Source organism: Peromyscus eremicus, chromosome 23 (genome assembly GCF_949786415.1).
Source record: "Peromyscus eremicus chromosome 23, PerEre_H2_v1, whole genome shotgun sequence".
Taxonomy (NCBI): domain Eukaryota; kingdom Metazoa; phylum Chordata; class Mammalia; order Rodentia; family Cricetidae; genus Peromyscus; species Peromyscus eremicus.
The window spans coordinates 20596679-20621548 of NC_081438.1; the positions used below are offsets into that span (position 1 = coordinate 20596679).

Here is a 24870-nt window from a genome sequence, read left to right on the forward strand (position 1 = left end):
CTCTTCCCTCCCTCTCCCCCTCTCCCCCTCCCTCTCCCCCTCCTTCTCCTCCTCCCTCTCTCCGCCTCCTCTCTCTTTCTCTCACATATACACCTATGCATCTCTAACAAACTCCCCTCTAAACTCACTGCTGGCCCTCTGTGGAGTGTCAATTTCATTCTTCAAGTTTGTGAGAGGAGAACCTGAAAGCCATTGGCTAGGGGTGACTTTGGTGGCCATAGAGATGTAAGGGGACCCTGAGTCTCCAAGTCAAGCTCACCAAGTGCTGTCATTCTCAAAGACACTCCAGTATTCCAGGATAATTTTTTTGGCAATTGATAAAATTTCTCGAATGTATCACTTGGCAGACCATCAGCTCCCGGTGCCCTCAAAGCTAAAGAAGTCATCAGAGATCATCGGAGACCTATGGCTTCGCTGCCATCCGCCTCACTGGGGTCCTCACCAACATATTCAGTAAGTGCACTGATTTATGACTGTCTTTTGTCCTATAACTATAAACGTTCATGCAACTATTTCCATGGCAGAACACGACATTCAGGTCAGCCTGGAACTCTCGACAATGTGGCTAGGCTGGCAGGCCAGTGAGCCCCAAGTATAATGTCCTCGCCTTCCCATCTCTGGGATTACAAACAGCACCACACCCTGCTGCTTCTTTTTATTTATCTAATTAACATTTTACATACGACTGAAGTTTCCCCTCCCTCCTCTCCTCTCATCCCCCTCACCCCCATTCAGAAAGGGGCATGCCTCCCATGGGCTTGAACAAAGCATGGCACATCAAGTTGAGGCAGGACCGAGCTCCTCCCCCTGCATCAAGACTTGGCAAGGTAATCCAGCATGGGGAACAGGTTCCCTAAAGCCAGCTAAACACCAGGGACAGGTCCTGATGTCACTGCTAGGAGTATTACAAAGAGACCAAGCTACACAACTGTCACACACATGCAGAGGACCTACATCAGTCCCATGCAAGCTCCCTAACTGTTGGTCCAGAGTCCAAGAGCTCCCACGAGCTCAGGTCAGCTATCTCTGTGGGTTCCCCATCATGACCCCCCCCCCCACACACACACACAACAATCCCTCCTCCCTTTCTTCATCAGTACACACGGAGCTCCGCCCAGTGCTTGGCTGTGAATCTGCTTCCACCACTTACTGGATAAAGGCTCTCTAATGACAATTAGGGTAGTTACCAATCTTATTACAGTAGATGGTCAGTTCAGGAACCCTCTCCACTATTGCTAGGGGTCTTAGCTGGGGTCATCCTTGTGGATTCCTGGGAGTTTCCCTGGCACCAGGTTTCTCCCTAAGCCCCCAATTCTCCGCCCCCCCCATCAAGACATCTCTTTTGTTACTCTCCCCCTCCCTCACCTTGTCCACCCAACCTACTCCCTCAAGTTCCCATTCCTCACCCCCCCACTCCCACCCCTAGTTTACCTAGGAGATCTCTGCATCCTCATTGGGCCCTCCTTGATCTAGCCTCTCTGGGACTGTAAATTGTAGGTTGATTATCCTATACTTTACTCCTAATATCCATTTATGAGTGAGTACATACCATGTTTGTCTTTCTAGGTCTGGGTTACCTTACTAAAATGTTTTTTTTTCTAGTTCATCCATTTGCCTACAAATTTCATGATGTCATTGTTTTTTACTACTGAGTAATACTCTACTGTGTAAATGTACCACATTTTCCTTATCCATTCTTCAGTTGAGGGGATCTAGGTTGTTTCTAGGTTCTGGATATTATGAATAATGCTGCTATGAACATAGTTGAGCAAGTGTCCTTGTGGTATGATTGAACAACCTTTGGGTATATGCCCAAGAGTGGTATTGCTGGGTCTTGAGGTAGATTGATTCCCAATTTTCTGAGAAACTGATTTCCAAAGTGGCTGTACAAGTTTGCATTCCCACCAGCAGTGGAGGAGTGTTCCCCTTACTCCACATCCTCTCCAACATAAACTGTCATCAGTGTATTTTATCTTAGCCATTCTGACAGGTGTAAGATGATATCTGAGTCATTTTGATTTGCATTTCCCTGATGACTAAGAATGATGAACAGTTCTTTTAAGTGTATTTCGGTCATTTGAGATTCTTCCATTGAGAATTTACTGTTTAGATCTATACCCCATTTTTTTTTAAAGAAAAAATTGCATTATTTGGCATTTTGATGGCTAGTTTCTTGAGTTCTTTATCTATTTTGGAGATCAACCCTCTGTGGGGGGGGGCTGAAGATTTTTTCCTATTGCAGGCTGCTGTTTTGTCTTATTGACAGTGTCCTTTGCCTTACAGAAGCTTTTTGGTTTCAGGAGGTTCCATTTATTAATTGTTGATCTCAGTGTCTGTGCTACTGGTGTTATATTCAGAAATTAGTCTCCTTTGTCAATGCATTCAAGGCTACTTCCCACTTTCTCTTCTATCAGGTTCAGTGTAACTGGATTTATGTTGAGTTCTTTGATTCACTTGGACTTGAGTTTTGTGCAGGGCAATAGATACTTTCTTTTTTCCATTATACAATTTTGGCTTCTTTGTCAAAAATCAGGTGTTTATAGATATATGGATTTATGTCGAGGTCTTCAATTTAGTTCCATTGACCCACATGTCTGTTTTTATGCCAATACCAAGCTGTTTTTATTACTGTAATTCTGTAGTAGAGCTTGAAGTCAGGGATGGCAGTACCTCTGGAAGTTCCTTTATTATACAGGATTGATTTAGCTATCCTAGTTTTTTTTTTCCATATGCAGTTGAGTATTGTTTTTTTGAGGTCTGTGAAGAATTGTGTTGGAATTTTGGTGGGGATTGCATTGAATCTGTAGATTGCTTTTGGTAAGATTGCCATTTTTGCCGGGCGGTGGTGGCATATGCCTTTAATCCCAGCACTCGGGAGGCAGAGCCAGGAGGATCTCTGTGAATTTGAGTCCAGCCTGGTCTCCAAAGTGAGTTCCAGGAAAGGCACAAAGCTACACAGAGAAACTCTGTCTAGAAAAACCAAAAAAAAAAAAAATTGCCATTTTTACTATGTTAATTCTACCTATCCTGGAGCATGGGAGATCTTTCTTCAGTTTCTTTCTTCAAAGACTTAAAGTTCTTGCCATACAGGTCTTTCACTTGTTTGGTTAGAGTTACCCCAAGGTATTTTGTATTATTTGTGGCTATCGTAAAGGGTGTTGTTTCTCTGATTTCTTTCTCAGCCCGTTTATCATTTGTATATAGGAGGGTTACTGATTTTTTTTTTTTTAGTTAATCTTGTATCCTGCCACATTACTGAAGGTGTTTATTAGCTGTAGGAGTTCCCTGATAGACCTTTTGGGGTCACTTATGTATACTATCATATCTTCTGCAAACATCGAAAGTTTGACTTCTCCCTTTCCAGTTTGTATCCCCTTGATCTCCTTTTGTTGTCTTATTGCTCTAGCTAGGACTATGAGTACTGTATTAAATAGATATGGAGAGAGTGGACAGCCTTGTCTTCTTCCTTATTTTAGTGGAATCGCTTTGAGTTTCTCTCCATTTAATTTGATGTTGGCTGTTGACTTGAAATAAATTGCTTTTATTATGTTTAGGAAAGTTCCTTGTATCCCTGATCTCTCCAAGACCTTTATTGTGAAGGGGTGTTGGATTTTGTCAAAGGCTTTTCAGCATCTAATGAGATGATCTCGTGGGTTTTTTTTCCTTTCAATTTGTTTATATGGTAGATAACATTGACTGATTTGTATGTTGAGCAATCCCTGAATCTCTGGGTTGAAGCCTACTTGTCATGGTGGATGATTTTTTTGTTTGTTTTTTTAGTGTCTTCTTGGATTCTGTTTGCCAGTATTTTATTGAGTATTTTTACATCAATGTGAGGAAGATTGGTCAATAATTCTTTCTTGGTTGCATTTTTGTGTGGTTTGGGGTATCAGGGTAACTAGAGCTTCATAAAAAGAGTTTGGCGATGTTCCTTCTGTTTCTATTGTGTGGAACAATTTGAAGAATATTTGTATAAGCTCTTCTTTGAAATTCTGGTAGAATTCTATGCTGAAACCATCTGGCCCTGGGCTTTTTTTGGTTGGGAGATTGTTAATGGCTGTTTCTATTTCCTTAGGGACTATAAGGGATTATAATTATATAATTATATTTAAATTATCTAGTCTTGATTTAATTTTGGTATGTGGTATCTATCAAGAAAATTGTCCATTTCTTTTATATTTTCCAATTTTGTGGAGTACAGATTTTTGAAGTATGACCTAATGATTCTCTGGATTTCCTCAGTGTCTGTTGTTATGTCCCCCTTTTTCATTTCTGATTTTGTTAATTTGAATATTTTCTCTCTGCCTTTTGGTTAGTTTGGATAAGAGTTCATCTATCTTGTTGATTTTCTCAAAGAACCAACTCTTTGTTTCATTGATTCTTTGTATTGCTCTCTTTGTTTCTATTTTATTGATTTCAGCTCTCAATTTGATTATTTTCTGGCATTACTCCTCCTGAATGAGTTTGCTTCTATTTGTTCTAGAGCTTTCACGTATGCTGTTAAGTCCCTAGTGTGAGATTTCTCTAAATTCTTTATGTAGGTATTTAGTGCCATGAACTTTCCTCTTAGCACTGATTTCATAATGTTCTGTAAGTTTGGGTATGTTGTGCATTCATTTTCATTATATTCTAGAAAGTCTTTAATTTCTTTCTTTGTTTTTTTTTCTTGACCCAGTGGTGATTCAGTTGAGCGTTGTTCAGTTTCCATGAGTTTGTGAGCTTTCTGTAGTTTGTGTTGTTGTTAAATTCTAACATTAACTCATGGTGATTTGATAAGATACAGGGGATTATTCCAATTTTTTTTTGTATCTGTTGAGATTTACTTTGTGACAGAGTATGTGGTCAATTTTACAGAAGGCTCCATGAGGTGCTAAGAAGAAGGTATATTCTTTTGTGGTTGGGTGAAATGTTCTGTAGATACCTGTTAAGATGTTATTTGAGTCATAACATCTGTTAGTTCCCTTATTTCTCTGTTAAGTTTCTGTCCATTGAGTGAGAATGGGGTGTTGAAGTCTCCCACTATTAATGTTTGAGGTTTGAGGTGTGACTTAAGCTTTATCAATGCTTCTTTTACAAATATGTGTGCCCTTGTGTTTGGGGCATAGATGTTCAGAATTGAGACATCATCTTGGTGAATTTGTCCTTTGAATACAAAATATCCTTCTCCATTTCTTTTGACTAATTTTAGTTTGAAGTCTGTTTTGTTAGATATTAGGATAGCTACACTGGCTTGCTTCTTAGGTCCATTTGATTGGCAAATCTTTTCCCAACCCTTTACTCTGAGGTAATGTCTGTCTTAGAAGTTGAGGTGTGTTTCTTGTATGCTGCAGAAGGATGGACCCTGTTTTCATATCCATTCTAATAACCTGTGTCTTTTTATTGGTGAATTGAGTTCATTGATATTAAGAGATGTTGATGACCAGTGATTGTTAATTCCTGTTTTTTTTTTTTCTTTCTGGTTTTGTTACTGTTTGTAGTATGTGTGTGTTTTCCTTCTTTGAGTTTTCCTGGTGTGAGATTATTGCCTGTGTTTTCCTGGATGCAGCTAACTTTGTTGGGTTGGAGTTTTCCTTCTAGTACTTTCTATAGGGCTGGATTTGTGGATAGGTATTGTTTAAATATGGTTTTGTCATGGAATATCTTGTTTTCTCTGTCTATAGTGATTGAAAGTTTTGCTGAGTAGTCTGGGATGGCATCCATGATCTCTTAGTATCCATAAAATGTCTGTCCAGGACCTTCTGGCTTTTAGAGTTTCCATTGATAAGCCAGGTGTAAAAGGTGTAATTCTAATAGATCTGCCTTTATATGTTACTTGGCCTTTTTCCTTTGCAGCTCTTTGTTGTTGTTGTTGTTTTTCAAGATAGGGTTTCTCTGTGTAGCTTTGCGCCTTTCCTGGATCTCGCTCTGTAGGCCAGGCTGGCCTCGAACTCACAGAGATCCGCCTGGCTCTGCCTCCGGAGTGCTGGGATTAAAGGAGTTCTACCAGAGTTGGTGACAGGGGCCCAGCTGTGTTGCAGGAGCCGAGATTGGGGGGGGGGGCACGGGATGTGCCCTGGGGCTTAGGGCCTGAAGGTTGGGGCAGTTCAGCTGGGAGACCCTCCACTCACACCCTGTCCTTCCAACTGCTGTGGGTGGTGCCTGTGCCTGTAGCACACCCCCCCACCCCACCCCCACCCCCACTGCTTAGCTGTGTTTTAGGGACTGACGCCAGGCCTTCAAGAACTGTACCAACTCTCCCAGTTTGCGTCTCTGTTGCTGTGATAAAACACTGACCAAAAGCAACTTGGGGAGGAAAGGTTTATTTGGCTCACGGGGAAGCTGAGGTAGGAGCTCAGGGCAGGAACAGAAAGAGAGAGAGAGCTTAATGGCTCGTTCCCCATAGCTCGCTCAGCCTGCTTTCCTTCCTTTCTTTCTTTAGCCATTAGTTTGTTTGTTTGTTGTTGTTTTTCGAGACAGGGTTTCTCTGTGTAGTTTTGGTGCCTGTCCTGGATCTCGCTCTGTAGACCAGGCTGGCCTTGAACTCACAGAGATCGGCCTGCCTCTGCCTCCCGAGTGCTGGGACTAAAGGCGTGTGCCATCGCTGCCTGGCTCTTTAACCATTGTTTTAAAAAAAAGCTTAACCTGGTATTTATTGTATGTGTATGGCTGTTTTGCCTACATGTTCGTCTGTGTACCACTCCAGTATCTGGTGCCAAAAGAGGCCAGAGGAGGGTGTCAGGTCCCCTGGAACTAGATTTATAGATGACGGGGATTGAACCCCAGTCCTCTGGCAAAGCAGCCAGTGCTCCTGCCCAGTCGGCCTGCTTTCTTATACAACCCAGGACCACCTGCCCAGGGATGGCAAGTCCCAGTGTGCTGGGCCATCCTACATCCATCGCCAGTCAGGAAAACGCCCACTCCAGACTTGCCCACAGGATACTGTGATGGAGGGAATTCTCTCTGTTGCAGTTCTCTCTTCCCAGGTGACTCTAGCCTGTGTCCAGTTGACAAAAGAACTAACAAGCACACTAACCGAGCCTGCTCTCCAGCCCGAGAGCGGAGGCTGTAAAAACAAATGCATTCGTTTCAAAGGAACACTGTTAGAGCTAAACCCCCATGGATCAGGGTCTGTCGACTGCACTCACTCTACTCAAGATCTCATGACTGTATTCACCCAAAGGTGTGACAGATTAATTTCTCCCGGTGACACTGTAGCTGTGTGTGTCTCTGTGTGTTTGCACGTATACTCCAGGGCATTTGCACAGTGGCACGATTGCCTAGCAGTACAATACGAGAATGCATCCTGTCCCTTAAGCAACATGCCTATCCATTATCCTTAGGCTCGTGATAAACAGATAGTGGGCACTCGATCAATATGTGCTCAAGCCGGGCAATGGCAGCACACACCTTTAATCCCAGCACTCAGGAGGTAGAACCAGGCAGATCTCTGTGAGTTCAAGGCCAGCCTGGTCTACACAGCGAGTTTCAGGACAGGCACCAAAACTACACAGAGAAACCCTGTCTCAAAAAACCCAAACCAAAACCAAGCAAATATATATGCTCAAAATCTGTGAGTTGTGGGAATGTGGGAGAAGAACCATTATCACAAGGCGTAGAGGAAACTCTGGTGCCATTGGTTGGTACCACATTCACGACACAAGCCTCCAGTGAGCCATGATGTAGGCAGGTGTAACGAACACGGCTAATTGGAATTCTATTAGCATTGTAGCAATGTTTGTATTCAACTGTAAATTTATTTTTGTTTGATAGATGTCATAGACCTAGGAGTAGAAGCCACCTTGTGTTTATCTAAGACATTACACTAATAAGTAAGGGTCAGTCCTGAAGATTATGAGTTATTTATTTATCTGTTCCTTTTAGATCTCACTTGTGCAAAAGAAGAGAATCATATTAAGTGAACTCAGTCTCAGAGAGACAGCTAATATGGCCTTCCTCATTTGTGGTTCCTAGATTGCATATAGTAATGTAAAAATCATATGTGAACATACCTCAATGTTTTTTTATATCTCTGTTTTGTGTGTGAAGGGTGACACTTGTGACACACTGCACACATAGGTCAGAGGGCAACCTTCAGATTGTCTCTTTTCCACCATGTGGGTTCTGGGAATGGAACTCAGATCTTCAGGCTTGTTAGCAAGTGCCTTAGCATCCTCAGCCATCTTCCCAGAAGCCCCCTCCAATGTTACGTTTTTAACAAGATAGTTACTCATGTTTTCTGCTAAATCTGTCTTGTTTTAAGAAAAGATGTGTTTTAATTTTTCATTATGGGGGGAATATTGGGTATGTGCACATGAATGCAGGTGTGCTCGGAGGCCAGCGGAGGGCAGCTGATCCTTTGCAGCTGGAATTACAGGTGGTTGTGAGCCTGAGGAGGGTGCTGGGAACGGAACTCACTTCCTCTTCAGGAAGCAGAAGGCACTCTTCAGTGATAAAATATCTCCCCAATCTTTCCAATCAGGCCTTCCAATGCTGGGGAACTGAGTCTCAGCAAAATCGGAATTTATTCCAGTAAAGAAAGTCTAGCTAAAACTTTTCAACAATACCTGCTTGGGTCCTGCAGAAAACAGTGCATTGACTTTCCCATTGAGGACAGTTAACTTTCTCCAGACCCGATGCACAGATACATTTGCTGCCTAGCAAAGAGTTCCCTTCCCTCACACGTGCGGGTGCCCGCTTGAAGAAGGCACGCTGATGATTGAAGTGTTCCTTTATTTCATGACTTAACTTCTCTCAGGACGGTGACAACATACCTGACAGGAGCCACTTAAAGGGACAAGGTTTCGTTTGGGCTCAGGGCTTCAGTCCATCCTGGTAGGGAAGACACGGTAGAATTCATAGCGACGGCAGTAGATGGTGGAGGCGCCTCCCAGGGTAGGGCAGGAAGGTTCAAAATGGGAGCAGAGTGGGGCGGGGTTACAGACCTCCAGGTTCACCCCCAATGCCTCCATTCACCAGGCAAATACCATGCTGGGAAGGCTCTACACCCTTCCCCCAACAGCATCAGCATCACCAGCTGAGGACCCCCGTATTCAAACACATGAGCCTGTGGGAGACATTTCACATACACACACACACACACACACACACACACACACACATTCACACACACACACACACACACACACACACACACACCACATACCACATACCACACATACACACACACCACACCCCACACATCCCCCCACACCTCCCCTACCACACCCCACCACCCCCCCCCACACACACACGTACAAGTACACACATGTGCTTACTATATAGCCCAGGCTGCCTTGGAGCTCACGGTGTAGCTCAGGCTAAACTTTTACTTTGGATACTCTTCTTTACCCTTTTGAGATTCCAGGCAGATCTCACCGCATCTGGCCTGCTTCAGTGAGTGGTTATTACTGACAAGTCCAAGAGGCCTTGGTACCGCAGTGAGAAGAATTCCCTGAGTTCCTGGGGCTGTGTCAACTTCCTGTCAGGAAAAGATTTTCTGCCCTAAGATAACCCATCTCTAGAATTTGTCAGGCTGACACTGGACAGGTGAACGATCATACAACAGGGAACGTAATAGTTCATCTTGTCAACTTGACAGAGTCAATAATCACCCTAGAAACAAACCTCTGGATATATCTGGGAGGAAGTTGTTAGATTGGGTTGAGGTAGGAAGACCCACCCCTAAACTGTGAGTGGCACCATCCCGTGGTCTGGGGTCCTGGAGTGAATACCAAAGAGAAAATCAACTGAGCACACCAGCATTCATCTCTCTCTGTTTCCTGACTGTGGATGCCGTCTGACCAGCTCCCTTACACACCAACCGCCATGCCCTGCCCCCTACCCCCCACGATGGACTGTATCCCCTCAAACTGTGAGCCAGAACAAACCTTGCATCTTAAGTTGCTTCTATCAGGCATTTTTGTCATAGCAGCAAGGAGAGGAACCAAGAGAGGGAGGGGAGTAAGATGACACTTGGATCCTGTGGCAATAGGGACCCCTGATAATTTATTAAAGATAGTGGTAACAAGGGTCTGGGATGGCAGCCTCCTGAGTTCTAGAAACATCTGCAGTACCCACAATCCCTCTCTGCCTTCTTATTCTGCTCCTTGGCATTCTCTGCAGTTGAGCAATTAGCGTTGGGAGCCGCTGTCAGTGGGAAGCAAAGAAGTTGAGCTGGGAGTGGTATGTGCAAGATCCATCAATTGGCCTTTGGGGGAGAAAGAGCAAGAGAACCTGCTGATGTTGTTTGCTTAGATCCCCCATCCTCTTTCCAGACCCATGCCAACCCAGGAACGGGAACTTTTAAGGAATTGCAACTGTTTTTTTATCTCTCAAGTATGAGTTCTAAAGATTTTTAGCTTTTCAAGTTTTTAGTCAAGGCGCTATGTTCATATGAGTGCAGTGCCCCCAAGGGCCAGGAGAGGGCAGCAGATCCCATGGGACGGGTTGTTGTGAACTGATTGGCCTGGATGCTGGGAACTGAACTCATGTATTCTAGAAGAGCAGCAATGTGCTCTAAACCACTGAACCATCTCTCCAGCCCCTCAGTTATGAGCTCCAACAGGACAGAGATAATAACATCTATTTATTATCATAACTTGCAAGTTTTCAATACATATGACTGTGATTTTTACCCTTCCCACCTGTCCCCATTCCTTCCTTCCCCTTTTCTGCCCTTCCTTTCACTCTACATATGTGTGCATACAAATATATGTGTGTGTATATATGTGTGCACACATTACATGAATGTGTGTGCAGTTTAGAGGTTAACCCTCAATGTAGTTCCTCAGGTATTGTTCTCTATGCTTTTGAGACAGTACCCTCACTGGCCTGGAGCTTGTTGCGAAGGCCAGACTGGCTGCCGGCAAACCCCAGGGAACCTCTTCTTCCTTCCGTGGTCCAGGATTACAAGAACAAACTGCTATGCCTGCCGATTTCTGTTTGTTTTGCTGAGACAGCGTCTCACTATGTACATTTGGCTGGCCTGGAACTCACCATGTAGACCAGGCTGATTCAGATTTATAGAGATCCATCTACCTCTGCCCATGAGTGCTAGGTTTAAAGGTGGGCACCACCATGCCCAGGTATGCCTAGATTTTTATTTTAAAAAGTAGGGTTTAAAGGGATGGCTCAGTGGTTAAGGGAGCTTGCTGCTCTGGCACAGGACCTGAGTTCGGTTCCCAGCACCCAAGTTGAGTGGCTCACAACCACCTACAACTCCAGTTCCAGGGAACCTGATGCCTCCAGTGTTGCAGGTACCTGTGGTCACAGGCACAGACCCACACACCAATGCATGCACATACATACAGTTTTTTCTGTCTTAAACTTTTAAAAAAAATATTTAGTTTTTATTTTATGTATATGAGTGTTTTCCTGTAGGCATACAGCACCCACAGAGGCTGGAGATGGTGTCAGATCCCCTAGAACTAGTTAGAGGTGGTTGTGAGCTGCCACGTGGGTGCTGAGAACTGAAATTGGGTTCTCTGCAAGAGCAGAAAGTGCTCTTAACCACTAAGCTATCTCTCCAACCTCTTAAACATTTCGTTAATTTACCCCTGTCTCTGTCTCTCTGTGTTGTACATGTCTTTTTCTTTCTTTTTTTCCACTGTGGTTCAAAACAGGGTTTCTCTGTGTAGCAGCCCAGGTTGTCCTAGAACTCTCTCTGTAGACCAAGCTGTACTCGAACTCCGTGATCTGCCTGCCCCTGCCTCCAAGGCATGCGCCACCACCGCTGGCTTTAATTTCTAAAAGAAATTCTGCAGAGCGCCCCACCGGAGAAGTGATTAAACACACTTGTCAGATGGCACTGGAATGATTTTACAGAATGAAAAATCTCCTGTCGGCCCCCTCCCTCAGACCTAGAAAAGTTATGTGATCGGTGAAAAAGCAGTTTTCGAGTGAGGAGAGGAAAAGCCAGCGCGGAATGGGAGCTGATGACCTGGGGGCTCAGATCGGAACAGGGAGGCTGGCAGTGAGCGGGCTGTGGGCACCTGGTCTAACCCAGGCTTCCTGAGCCACCTGGTCACCTCAGCAGGCTCCAACAGCCCTGCCCCCAGCCAGCTGTCATGCAGCCCTGCCTGGAGAAGCATTCCCAGAAAGGAGCAGGGAAGGCTCATGGCGTATAAACAGGGGACAAACCTATGCTCACACAGTCTTAGCGGAGTGGTCTGGCCCTGTGGGGCTCACTTTGTAAAGTGGGAATTTTTTTTCACGCATAGTGGGACATGTATCAGGTGAACAAAATGGGTTTAGTAAGGACAGTAAAGATGGCAAGATTGACCTCCATTTTCCACACTGCTACATCCGCCTTTTCTACTTCTCTCCTCTCCCTCCCCCTTCCTCTCTTCTTTCCTCCTCCCTTCCCTCTCCTTTCTTCTCTCTCTTATCCCTTCTCTTTCCATCTCTTTCTCTCCCTCCCTTTTATTATTTCTACTCCATGGCTTTTAAAAGACTTGGCCTTGCTATAAATTCCCTCCCAGCTGCCCTGGTACTAACAATATAGCTGGCCTCCAACTCATGGCTGACCTCCTGCCTCAGCCTCTTGAATGTTGGGATTACAGACATACATTACCATGCCCAGCTTCATGTCATTCCTGTTCTAGGCCCCAGAGTTTTGTTTTTTTTGTTTTTTTGTTTTTTTTCCAAGACAGGTCGTCTCTGTATAACAGCCCTGGCTATCCTGGAATTCACTTTGTAGACCGGGCTGGCTTTGAACTCACAGAGACCCACCGGCCTCTGTCTCCCTGAGCTGGGATTAAAGGCATGTGCCACCACAGCCCAGTTCTATGCCCCAGAGTTAAGCAGAACCATGATGAAAACACTTGAGACACAACACACAGATTCAAAGACACGGGCTTTGATAGCTTGGGCATTTATCAGAAATACTATTTGTGAGATTAAGGGGTCAAGTGGAGAAGAGAGAATGAAAGGGTCCTAGACAGGAGTGTGTGTGTGTGTGTGTGTGTATGTCTGTAGAGGGTGTCGGGTGTCAATGTCAGGAGGAAGAAGGGGGCAACGAAAGGATTATCAGAGCCCAGCACCCTCTGCCATACCTACCTACCTCTGAGGCCAAGATGATGGTGACAGTGAGAAACTGATACACTACTTCTCACACGGTGCCATGTACCAGTTTTTGGTGAAAGATCACATGCTTTCTTTGAACTGAATGCTTGGCGCTTGCTGCTCTGCCGTTATTGGGCAAAATGGCATCGCTGGGACATCCCAACGCTCCCAAAGGACTTGGGACCAAAGGTATCCCCAGGGCTCTGTGTTGCCAACTTCGCTTCTTGACAGCAGAACACCTGGGTAAGAACAATGTTGGCTCATGGTGTGAGAAGGGATGCAGCCCATCATGGCAGGAAAGGGATGCAGGGTTGTGAGCTGCCTGGGCATATTGCAGCCATAGTCTAGAAGCAGAGAGTTGAGGGCAAGTCTGCACCGTAAGAATTGTAGGGCTAGTGGGGCCTGGTGGCGCACGCCTTTAATCCCAGCTCTCTGGAGGCAGAGGCAGGCGAATCTCTGAGTTCGAGGCCAGCCTGGTCTACAGAGTTCCAGGACAGCCAGGGCTACACAGAGAAACCCTGTCTCAGAAAAAAAAAAAATTGCAGGGCTGGGGAGATAGCTAATGCTGAACAAGACCCCCCCAATCCATGTAAAGCTGGCTGTGGTAGCACATGCCTGTAATCCCAGCACTCCTACAGTGAGATGGGAAGCAGAGGCAGGAGAGTTCCCAGAAGTTCACATGCCAGATACCCTGGCATATGCAGTGGTGAACAGTGAGAGGTGCTCCCTCAAACATGGTAGAAGGCAAGGACTATCGCCTAGGATTGTCCTCTGACCTCTGCACACTCACACGCAAACATGGGCGTGCACACATACACCCCAATAAAGACAAAAGCCCGCCCCCAGTGACTCATACCCTCCAGCAAGGTCTCACCTCCCAAGGGTTCACAACCTTCTGTGGACCAAGTGTCCAGACACGTGACATTTCACATGCCAATCTACTTCAGCCAGCCTTTCTCTTCTCTCTCCTTCTCTAGCTTCACCATTTCCTCCTTTCTTCCTTGGCCTCCAGTCACTCTCAATCTATGTCACCAGGTAGAACCATAGGGAAATTGATGGCATATAGTGCTTCTGGGAATGGCCATCCCAGCTCCTGGACCCTGGGACCAATGCTCAGATTTAAAGCCTGGGTGCTGCCGTCCATAGGGAGTTAACCTTCCGAAACCAAACCCAGCATTCACCACCACACTGCAAGCCAGACAGATATCCTGTCCTGATGCTTCATGGCACAGAAGTTCCTGGACACTAGCCATTGTATCCCACAGGAATGCAACCTCGGGACATTTTGTACAATAGCCCGAATGCAGCTTGCATGTTCTCTAGCCTGCCAACTCTCTTCTCCCTTTCTCTATGGCTCCCTGGACCCAAAGTTCTCAAGCTGTTTGTCCCTCAGTTACCCTGAGACTATTGTAGCTGGAAATTTTCCTATGTCCCAGCCTGCTGGTGGTCGGGACAAATCTCTCCCACTTGTGTCCCCCAAGTAAACACACAGAGGCTTCTATTAATTAAAACTGCTTGGCTACTAGGTTAGGCTAACTACTGACTAGCTTTTGCAACTTAAACTCAGCCAATTTCTGATAATCTGTATGTCGGCACATGTTCTGTGGCTTTACCTGTGTGCCATTACATGCTGCTCCCTGGACGGTGGGCTGGCGTCTCCTGACTCAGCCTTTCTTTTCCCAGAATTCTCCTTGTCTTCTTATCCTGCCTGGCTACGAGCCATTCAGTGTTTTTATTAAACCAGTGTACAAAAGCATTATTCCACAGCAGACTATTGTGGCTAGAGTTTTCCTGCCTGGCCCACAGTCAGGACAAATCTCTCTCACCTGCCAGTCCCACAGCCGCTCAAACCCTACCAAGTAAACACAGAGACTTATATTGATTACAAACTGTATGGCCGTGGCAGGCTTCTTGCTAACTGTCCTTACAGCTTAAATTAATCCATTTCCATTAATCTATACCTTGCCACATGGCTCGTGGCTTACCGGCATCTTCACATGCTGCTTGTCATCATGGCGGCTGGCAGTGTCTCTCTGACTCAGCCTTCCACTTCCCAGCTTTATTCTCCTCCTAGTCCCGCCTATACTTCCTGCCTGGCCACTGGCCAATCAGTGATTTATTTATTGACCAATCAGCAACACACTTGACATCCAGAACATCCCTCAGCAGACTATGGTACTTACAATGACAACTGAGGATAAACATCTTCTTGCAGTATGATGTCAGAGCCCAGTTCTCAAAGGACATGCTAGGAATATGGCAACTGGTATCTATGTCTACCTCTGCATCCATATCTGTCTACATCTCTTTTTGTGTCTCTCTGTGTGTATATACACTTTAACTATGACGGTCCTTCCTGGTTTCTGCCTACAAAAGGGACATGACATGGGGCCCACCATTACTGTAACAGGGCATCTTGCAGGATTCGACTTCTCTCTGAACACCCAGGAGGTGCTGTGTGCACCAACAGTGGCAGTTGCTGGAGGTAATAGAAGGAGAGGTGGCCAGGCTAGGTCTGCAGCACCAGGCTTCCAGCTTTCTCAACAACTTGACCTTCTTAACCTGAGGGCAGCAAAGGGGAGGACGAGCCAGTGTCAAATGTCAAAGTTCTGTCCAGGTTTGAATAGATGTTATGTGTATGAGCAGGTAGGCTTCGTCTCAACCCTAGCCTGTGAGGATTCGTTTATTCATTTACCTTTCAAAAGACCAAACCCTGACCGGCACGTTGGCAATGATGACTAGCTTCAGTTGTCACCTTGACACAACCTAGGAAGAGAGTCTCAGTAGGAACTGTCTACACTTGATTGTACTGTGGGAAAGTCAGTGAGGATTATCTTAAGTTAATTGATGTGGGAAGACCCAGCCCACTGTGGGCAACATCATTCCCTAGGCAGGGGATCCAGAACTATACGAAAGTGGAGAAATTGCATTTAGCACAAGTACACATGCATTAACTTCTCTCTGATTTTGACTGTGGACATAAAGGTGATCAGCTGCTTCAAACTCCTGCTTTGACTTCGCTGAAATGATGGCTTGTAACATGGAACTGGGAGCCACACACACATTCCCTCACCTAACATGCTTTTTGTTAGAGTATTTTATCCCTGGCCTATATAGTAAGGCTTTGTCTCAAAACAAACCAAACTTCAACTGCCTCTAAACCAAAGAAACCCTATACTATGTCTCAGGAATTCTGCTTGTCATTGGATATGGGAAGAATCAAGTCTACGGGTTGAAGATATGTAGTTTGATGGTAGAGTGCTTGTGTTGGATTTGATCCCCAAGTGCAAAAAAATAACAACAAAAGCAAACAACAATGCAAAAACCAAAAGGCAGACGAGGCTGAAGTTTGCATTATGGGATTGCTAACATATTTATTTCACAAGGAGGGGAGATGGGGCGAGGGATGATCACCAATAGAGATACCACCAAATGAGACACCGGATCCCACACTGGGCACCTACAGGGTTTGGCTCTGGGCAGGAGTTGGCCAAGGACAGTAGTGGATGGGGATGGGGAGACAGAGAAGGCATACCCTAGCAGGCAAGACCCAGCCATGTCCTCTGGGCCAGTGATCCAGGGACATGGGTCCACCCCCACCCCTCAAACTTCTAGGTATCCTTATCCCCATCCAGTGAGCAATGAAGCCACAAGCCCAAGACCACACACAGCTACTTTTTCTCTAGCACACTCACACGCTTAAGCACACAGACAAAGCACTCGGCCACACACATCACCCAGACAGGCACACTCTTGCTTTCCCGTGCATGCAGACACATCCATATATTAACTCTGATTTATAAGTGCACCCTAACCAGAGGGCAATTGGAAAGAAGCAATCACTCTTACAAGAGGAAACTGCTGCTTCTGTCCCCCATCAGCCAGCAGAGTGTGGGGGTGATATGAACTGAGGGCTAAGCATCGTGGAGGGCCCTGTGCCCTTTGCTAGGCTGATTCTTCAGCCCTTATGTCCTGCATGGAAGACCCTTGCTGCTCCGTGAAACCAGGACACCTTGTCCCTGGCTGTACTGACCAGGTACTGGGAGCATCCTGCATGCTTAGCTGACTTTGACAACCTCTAGACACAGGCAGGTGCTGTTCCTATTTAGGACTCCAGGTGACTGAGTCAGGGAACCTCAAGAAGAATCCAGAGGAGTCCAGACTGTTGTCCCAAAGCCACCCTGCTGGTTAGGTCTGGATGGTGGCTGCCTTGGCATACAAACAGGCATCCGGGCCAAAGTGTCCTCAGGAGAAATGAAGTCTCAGGGTCTCACTGCTTCCTCCTTCTCCAGGAGGGAGCTAGGATGTGGCTAACGCCCCCTGTGTCCCTCCATTTCTTGGAGGGCCAGGGTGAGTTTCACAAGCAGCTGCAGCAAAGAATGAGGGGAGGGAGGGGAGGAGGGAGGAGGGATTGGGAGAGGGAGAGAGAGAGACCCTGCCAGGCCCAGCTGCTGGTGCTGGGTGGGAGATGATATGGTCGAGAGGTAAGAGCAGTCTCGCCTCTTGGTACCCAGAAGATGTAGCTCCTGGTCTCCCAGACAAGAGTGAGGGGAGATCTTCAAAGTGCACAGGCTGAATGCCTGAGAGGAACTTAGCATCTTTATGCAGGGCTGCCCTGGAGGGGCGCTGGGAGGTCCACTGAGCACCCTCTGGGCGCCTTCTGTCTCTCCACCAGGTGGCTGGTTCCGAGGATAGCCAGGCCCTGTCCTGGGTCTGGGCTCCACATGCCCTCGCTCTTTCCAGCTACTTGATGGAATTCTTGATTGTCCACCTCTGTCCCGTACAGCTTCGGAGGATGAGGTCAATGCCGGCCAGGCCCCGGTTCTCCACCTCCAGGCAGCGCCCTGTGCCCTTATTCATGATGGCTCCATTCTGGGAGGGAAAGAAAGGAAAGACACAAGGAGAGAGAGGCAGACTGACTTCACCACCATAGCTCTTGTAGTTGTGGCTTCTCATGAGGGAACAAATCCCACCCACATTCTCCCACAGTGGAAGGGACCATGAGGGCCACCCTGTTTGAGTGGCTGAACCAGGTGGGGGAAATTGGTGGTGACTGAGTCAGGGTAGCGATTTCCTGGGTCAGGACAGTGAGATAGCTTGCCAAGCCTGATGACCTGAGTTTCATCTTAGAAGAGAAGAACTAACTCCTTCAAATTGTCTTATAGCTACGTGTGTGTGTGTGTGTGTGTGTGTGTGTGCGCGCGCGCGCGCGTGCGCGCATGTTTGCTATGTAAGCACACAGACCCGAGTTTGATTCCTAAAACTTACATTTAAAAAAAAGCTAGGCACAGTGATGTGCACTTGTAATCCCAGTCCCATGGAGGCAGACAGGAGGATCCCTGGAGCTCAGTGGCTAGGTAGCCTAGCCTACTTGGCAAGTTCCAAGCCAGTGAGAGCTCTGTCTCAAAAACAACTACAAAACAAAACCCTCCAAGGTAGGGGCTAGAGACATGGCTCTGCTGTTAACAGCACTTGCTGCTCTTGCACAGGATGCAAGTTCAGTTCTCAGCCTACCCATTGGGCAGCTCCCACCATCTGTAACTTCAGCTCCCGAGGATCTGGCACCTCCTTGTGGCCTCTGTGAACATTGCACTCATGCGCGCGCACGCACACAATTGAAAATAGAAATAAAATCTTAAAAAATAAAGGTAGTTGGTACATGAAGGTTCCTCTCTGACCTCCACATAGATGTACGTATACGTATGTACACATTTCTGTGTACATATACAGAAATTTCCAGGGGGATCTGAGGTCTGACTTTCTCAATCCTGGTTGAGAGTGCATGGTAGCATTCAGGAATCCTCTCTATGGATTTATCTTAAGCAGCCCCAACACTAATGATGGAATCAGGCAGGCTACTTCTGGCAGAAATCCTTCATCCAGTCTTGGAATTAGGTCTGTGAGCTTGTCCCAGGGCTGGCAGAACTGGCTCCTCAGTGGCACTGTGTGGGGAGCCTTGGGGACATCACATCATTACCCCCCTTCCCCAATGGCTGGTAGCATCTTGCTCCTCCCCTAGCCCTTTCCCCACAGAGCTCACTTGGATGAAGTTCCACCGCTTGTACAAGCTGCTCTTGACCTTGTCACAGTCCAAGAGCTGCGGCAACCGACTCTTGGAGTTGTCCACCAGGCAGCGGGTGTCAGGGAGGAGTGTGGTGGTCCCCAGAGCACCCAAGTGCAGGAAGCCTTCCTTGGTATAGCGGGCGAGCTGTGGAGGGGGAAGAGTGGCAAGAGAGAGGGAAAGGTGAGGCAGTAAGGGGCACCATGGCTCAGGTCCTCAGCTTTACCTCAGCTTTCTGTCTGTTCCAGTTGCTTCTGAATGTCTAACACATAGGACAGCCGGCTCTAGGAGGACCGTGGGCTAGCTCAGCCTGGACACTGATACACCACATCAGAACTCCTCTACCCCTCCCTCCCTCCCTCCCTCCCTCCCTCCCTCATCTCTTCCTCCTTCCCTTTCTTCTCCTTCCCTTCCTCCCTCCTCCTAACTGCCCTCCCTGACCCTGCAGTTAGATAGAAGTGACTTTTAGGCTTTCAGAAAACCACTGAACCTTCCACAGAGCCTGGGAAGTCCTGCTTAGGAATCAACCAAAAAGATAGTAGGACATGATTAATATTGATCACCACACTGACAGGATCTAGAATCACCTAGAATACAATGCCCTTGAAGGTTTTTCTGTGAGGTAACTGAGGTGGGAAGACACACCTTAGGTGTGGGTGGCACCATTCCCTAGGCTGGGGTCCTGGTTTGAATGAAAAGGAGCAAGTGAGCTGAGTACCAGCGCTCATCTCTCTCTGCTTCCTGACTTCAGATTCCACGTAGCCCACTGTTATTAAACAACTGCCAGCATGGCTGCACCTTAGGCTCTGAGCCCCGATGAGCCATTTCTTCAAGTTTTGCTGTCAGATGTTCTTGTCACAGCAGTGAGCAAAGGAACCCTGCTCAGGATCAGGAGTGACTCTTCTCTGGTGACAAGATTTTCTGGAGGGGTCCTCATCTTTTGGTGAAAGCTACTTAGAAGCCCTCGGCTCCGATCTCCTTAAGGGAGCCTTCCTGCTCCCCTTGAGCACGTGATAGCGAGCTTATGAAGTGTCCTTGAGAGAGATGCCATGAATGTGTGCTCTACAGGCAAATTAGTTCCGAATCAGAGTTAATTGTTTGCGGCAAAATGGTAGGAAACTCAGAAGCCCTCCCTGCCCCTCCCCAAACAATGTTGCCCTGAGTATGTTTCAATTCACCCAAATGCAAATTGATGAATGACGGCGGCAGGCTGTCTTTATGTTCCAGGCAAAGATATACACAGCTGCTTATTGAAATTATGAATCAATCTATTATCCAGCAGGCAAATGAGCAGTGCTAAGAACATTAATTAACTGAGCATATCTGTGACCCAGATGTTTAAAGAGCAGAGCTTAATGCTGTTTGGAATTAGAGGTTCCTTTCTGAGGTCCGCTAGGGTGTGAAAAACCACTGAAACCAGTGAAAAGCTGATACTAGCCCACATCATGTTGGCACCAGAGTGGGCAGAGAAAGAAGGGGGCTGTTTTCTACTTCCATTTCTGCTGCTGGGAAAAACAAAACAAACCTGACCAAAAGTAACTTAGGGAGCCAGGTGGTGGTGGCGGCGGTGGCGGCGGCGCACACCTTTAATTCCAGCACTTGGGAGGCAGAGGCAGGCGGATCTCAGTGAGTTTGAGGCCAGCCTGGTCTACAAAGCGAGATCCAGGACTACCAAGACTGTTACACAGAGAAACCCTGTCTTAGAAAAACAATCCAAAAAAGCAACTTAGAGGAAGACAGAGTTTATTTCATCTTATACTTCCAGGTCACAGTCCATCACTGAGGGAAGTAAGGCAGAAACTCAGGAACTTGAAGCAGAAACCATGGAAACATGCTGCTTTCTGGACTGCTTATAGGTCCATGCTTAGTTAGCTTTCTCATATAGCCCAGGACCACCTGTCCAGGGAATGGTGTTGCCCACAGTGGGCTGGGCCCTCCTACATTTATTAAGTCTCCCACAGACAGACCCACAAGCCAATGTAATGTAGGCAGTCCTCAATTGGACTCCCTTCTCAGGTGACTCTAGGCTGTGTCAAGTAGATGGCAAAGGACAGATGAGCCTTGGTGGGATTTTCACATCTATATACAGAGGTTCTTCTGGGTTTATGGGCTAGTATCTGGAGTCTTTGAAGATCTCCATGATCTGAAAAAGATGATAGATGTTACGGTTGAGTGAAATGACTCACGGGTTCATGTTTTGCAGTTTTGGTCCCCTACTGGTGAGACCATTTTTGGAGATTGTCAAACATTTAGGGGGTAGGGCATTGCTGGAGGAAGTAAGCAGGTCAATGGGAGACATCTTTGCCATCTCATGCTGGGTTATGGTCAGACACGAAGTAGACAGTCTCCACATGCACCATTTGCCAGGATGTGAATTGTTCCACCATGCTTGCCCTGCCGTGATGCTCTAAGACCCTCTGAAACCATGAAATCAAAACGAATCCTCCTAAGGTGTTTGTGGCTGCTGGTATTTTTATAACAGAGATGAGAAAAGTAACATGGATGGACAGATCCCTTGTCTACTCTTCTGTTGCAAGGTAGGAGAGTAGTGAACCCAGGACCTGCTGTCAAACAAAAGTCTCCGGTCCGGGTTGGGAGCTATCTTGGTATAGTCCGCCTACTGTGACGACTTCTCCCCCACATTTCTCATGTCCTGGTTTCCTGCCTCCAAGGCATTGCTTCAGGTAGTTCCCTGCTTGGACAGAATGCTCATCGGCCTTCCTCCGGAATGTTCTGGCTTAAGCTTTCCAAGTCAAGCCCTCTGTGTAACTCACTCCCTTCCTCCCTGTCTTCTCTAATCATTCCTCTCTTGTTCTTGGGTACGCGTGGATTCATGCACTCAGGTCCCTCTTTCCCAGCTGTGATGAAGCCACATGTTTTTGCCTTCGCATACTGCCTAATGGCATTTGGGTTGTTGTCATCTGGGCACTGTGACTCACACTGGTATGGAAAGTCATCGTGTGTGTGTACACACGTGTGTTTACATGTTGTGCAGCAATTTCCTCCAAACTGAAAACATTCCTTCCTCCCAAGGAAGCTCCTTAGGACTCAGGAAGTAAACAAAATGAGAAGTTCCAGGAAGCTCCTGAAACTCACGAGACTCCTAAGCGGGACAGGGAATGAACAGTAACTACAGACGATGGAGAAAAAAGGCCTCGGGGCAGCTGAGCTGTCTGTGGTTTGTACACAGTGATTTCATGGTCATCACACAGGCAGCTGAGTGTGTCATCCTTGTTCCCGCCAGCAGCCAGCCACTCATCTGCGATCCCGTCAGTAACTCCCAAAGATTTACTGGTTCGCTAAGCATTTCTTTGATTTCTTGTCTGAGCCCTATCTGGGATGAGTAGAGTCTGCTCATGTCTCCCCAATAAGACACATGCCACAATTTTTCACTTTTCTCCGGTGCATGCCTATAGTTGGAATAGCTCATCTGAGGTCAGATGGCGACTCGGTGTGTACTCTCTCGGTAACTGTCAAATTGTCTTCCAAAGCGACTACACCATTTTACACTCGCATTAACAAATGGGGGTACCAATTTCCCACATTCTGGCCCAATCTTGTGATTGCCAGCTTTGATTTTTATTTTGGCCATCCTAGAGAGGGAGAATTGGCCATTGTGATTTTGACTTGCATTTCTCTGATGATTAGTGGTGTTAAACATCATATTGGCTGTTTCATAATTTCCTTAGGAACATGCCCATGTAGGACCTTTGTCTGCTTTTAAAAATGAGTTGTCCAAGTTTTCCTTGTTTCTTCATTTGTGTGTGTGTGTATCACACACATGTGCATGTGGAAGTGGAGGTCAAAAGGCCACTTTCAGGAGCAGGCTCTCTCCTCCCACATGTGGGTCCTGGGATTGAACACAATTAACCAGATGTGGCAGCAAGTGCCTTAACCCATCTTGGAGGCCTGCTCTCCCTCCCTCCCCCTCTCCCTCCCATTTCTTCATTTCTCTTTCCCTCTCTCTCCCCCTCCTCTCCTCTCTCCCTTTCCTCCATGAGATGCAAAAATTCTTCACACATCTGGACAATAGAACTTTTTACTACTGAACACTTCACGCCACCCTGTGAGCTCCTCACTGTATTGACAGTGTCCTTTGAAGCACACAGCGTCTTTAATTTCAATAATAATCTGTTTTTTTTTCCTCTGTTTGTTTGCACTTTTGATGTAGCTAAGAAACCGCCGACCACGCCAAGGTCAGGAACATTTATCCCGGCCTGTGTTGTCGGGGACTTTCATCACTTTCGCTCTTGTATTTAGCTAGGGCTTTGATCCATATTGAGCTCTCTTTCTAGATGATCTAAGGGAAGTGGCCAAATCCGCTCTTTTTCATGTGGGTATCTAGTTGTCTCAGTACCATTTCTTGAAAAGACTCTCCTGTCACCCTTGTCAGAAATCAGTTGACCGTGAATGTGACGATTTGTTTAGGGGCTTTTAAGGCTATTCCATTGATCTCTAGGTCCTTCTTCCATTATTGTTCTGCTCCTGCGTGTGTGTACGTGTGCGGTGTGTGCATATGTATGAATGCTTTTTCATGTACAGGGTGTGCTTGAAGGTATGTGCACACATGTGGAGGACTGATACTGATGTTAGGAGTCTTTCTTGATTGCATTTCATTTTAATCACTGAGGCGGGGTCTGTCAGTCAAAGCCTCATGTGGGTAATCTCACTAGTTTGCCTGCAATTGAAGATCCCCTTGTCTCTGCCTGCTGAGGCTGGAATTACAAACGGGTCACCATGTCCACTTGGCATTTATGTGGGGTTCTGGGGCCCTGACCTCTGGTCCCCACTTCCTTTAACCTCTGGCCCACTTCCCCGGCCCTCACAGAGTGGATCGCTGTAGCTCTGTAGTGAGGTTTAGCAGCGGAGTGCATGTTTTCAGTTTAATTCTTCGCAATCAACACTGTTTTGTCTATGCTGCATCTCCTGTGTTTTCAAATCAATTTTAGAATTGCATTTTCAATTTCTGGGGGGAAAAAAAAAGGTAGATGGAATTCTGACATGATTGCACCGCACCTGAGCACTGGCTTGGGGGAGGGCTGCCACCTTCACATCATTTGTTCTTCTGTTCCACGTACACCAGGCCTCCCCACTAGGGCTGTAATGCCTTTCTATGTGTTATCATTTTCAGTGGCTAGCTCTTGTATGCCTTTGGTTGTCTTCTCAAGCGTTTTGTCTCTTCGTGTGTGTATGTGTGCGTGGAGGGGTGTGACTGGAAGAGGTCAGAGGACAACTTGAGAGATCCAGCTCTCCCCTTCCACCATGTGGGTCCTGGGGATGGAACGTAGGTTGTCAGGCTCGGTATAACCACCTCTACCTGCTGTGCCGTCTTGGTGTCCCTTGTTCTTTTCTTTTCTTTTCTTTTTTTTTTTTTTTAACATCCCTCTGCCGGAGTTTTTACCATTTGCGCGGAGTCGTCGTTTAGACAACTTCTCTGACCTGTCACTCACCTGGGATTTCATGGTCACACTCAACTGTAGGCTCTGCCTATTCCTTTAGTGACCACTGTCTGAAGGCCATGACAGGGGCCCACTGGGCACACCCACTCAGACTCCCATCCCAAAGGCCTGGGTCATCTCACAAGACTGTCAGCCCGCATCTTGTCCATACCTGCAGTACACACCATCCGTCTCCTGCCCCAGGTCCTGGGCGCCTTTATTTGCGTTTGGTTTAGACAGTCTCTCCCAATTCACTGAACGCTGTCTTCTCTCACCTTTTCTCGGTTCCTCTGGTCTCGGGTCCCTTTGCTTCACTTTGCAGCCATTACG

General features: G+C 46.7%; 1 protein-coding gene across 1 annotated transcript in view; it reads right to left on the reverse strand.

The window, feature by feature from the left end:
• Positions 1-17595: 17595 nt before the first annotated feature.
• Positions 17596-24870, reverse strand: part of LOC131898375 (polypeptide N-acetylgalactosaminyltransferase 17) — an 84789-nt gene continuing 77514 nt past the window's right edge. Inside the window, exons 5-6 of the mRNA XM_059249513.1 lie at positions 19082-19249; positions 17596-17913 (exon numbers count right to left, since the gene is read on the reverse strand). Coding sequence (XP_059105496.1) covers positions 17785-17913; positions 19082-19249 — 297 coding nt within the window. The 3' untranslated portion in view covers positions 17596-17784. The remainder of the gene's footprint in view (positions 17914-19081; positions 19250-24870) is intronic.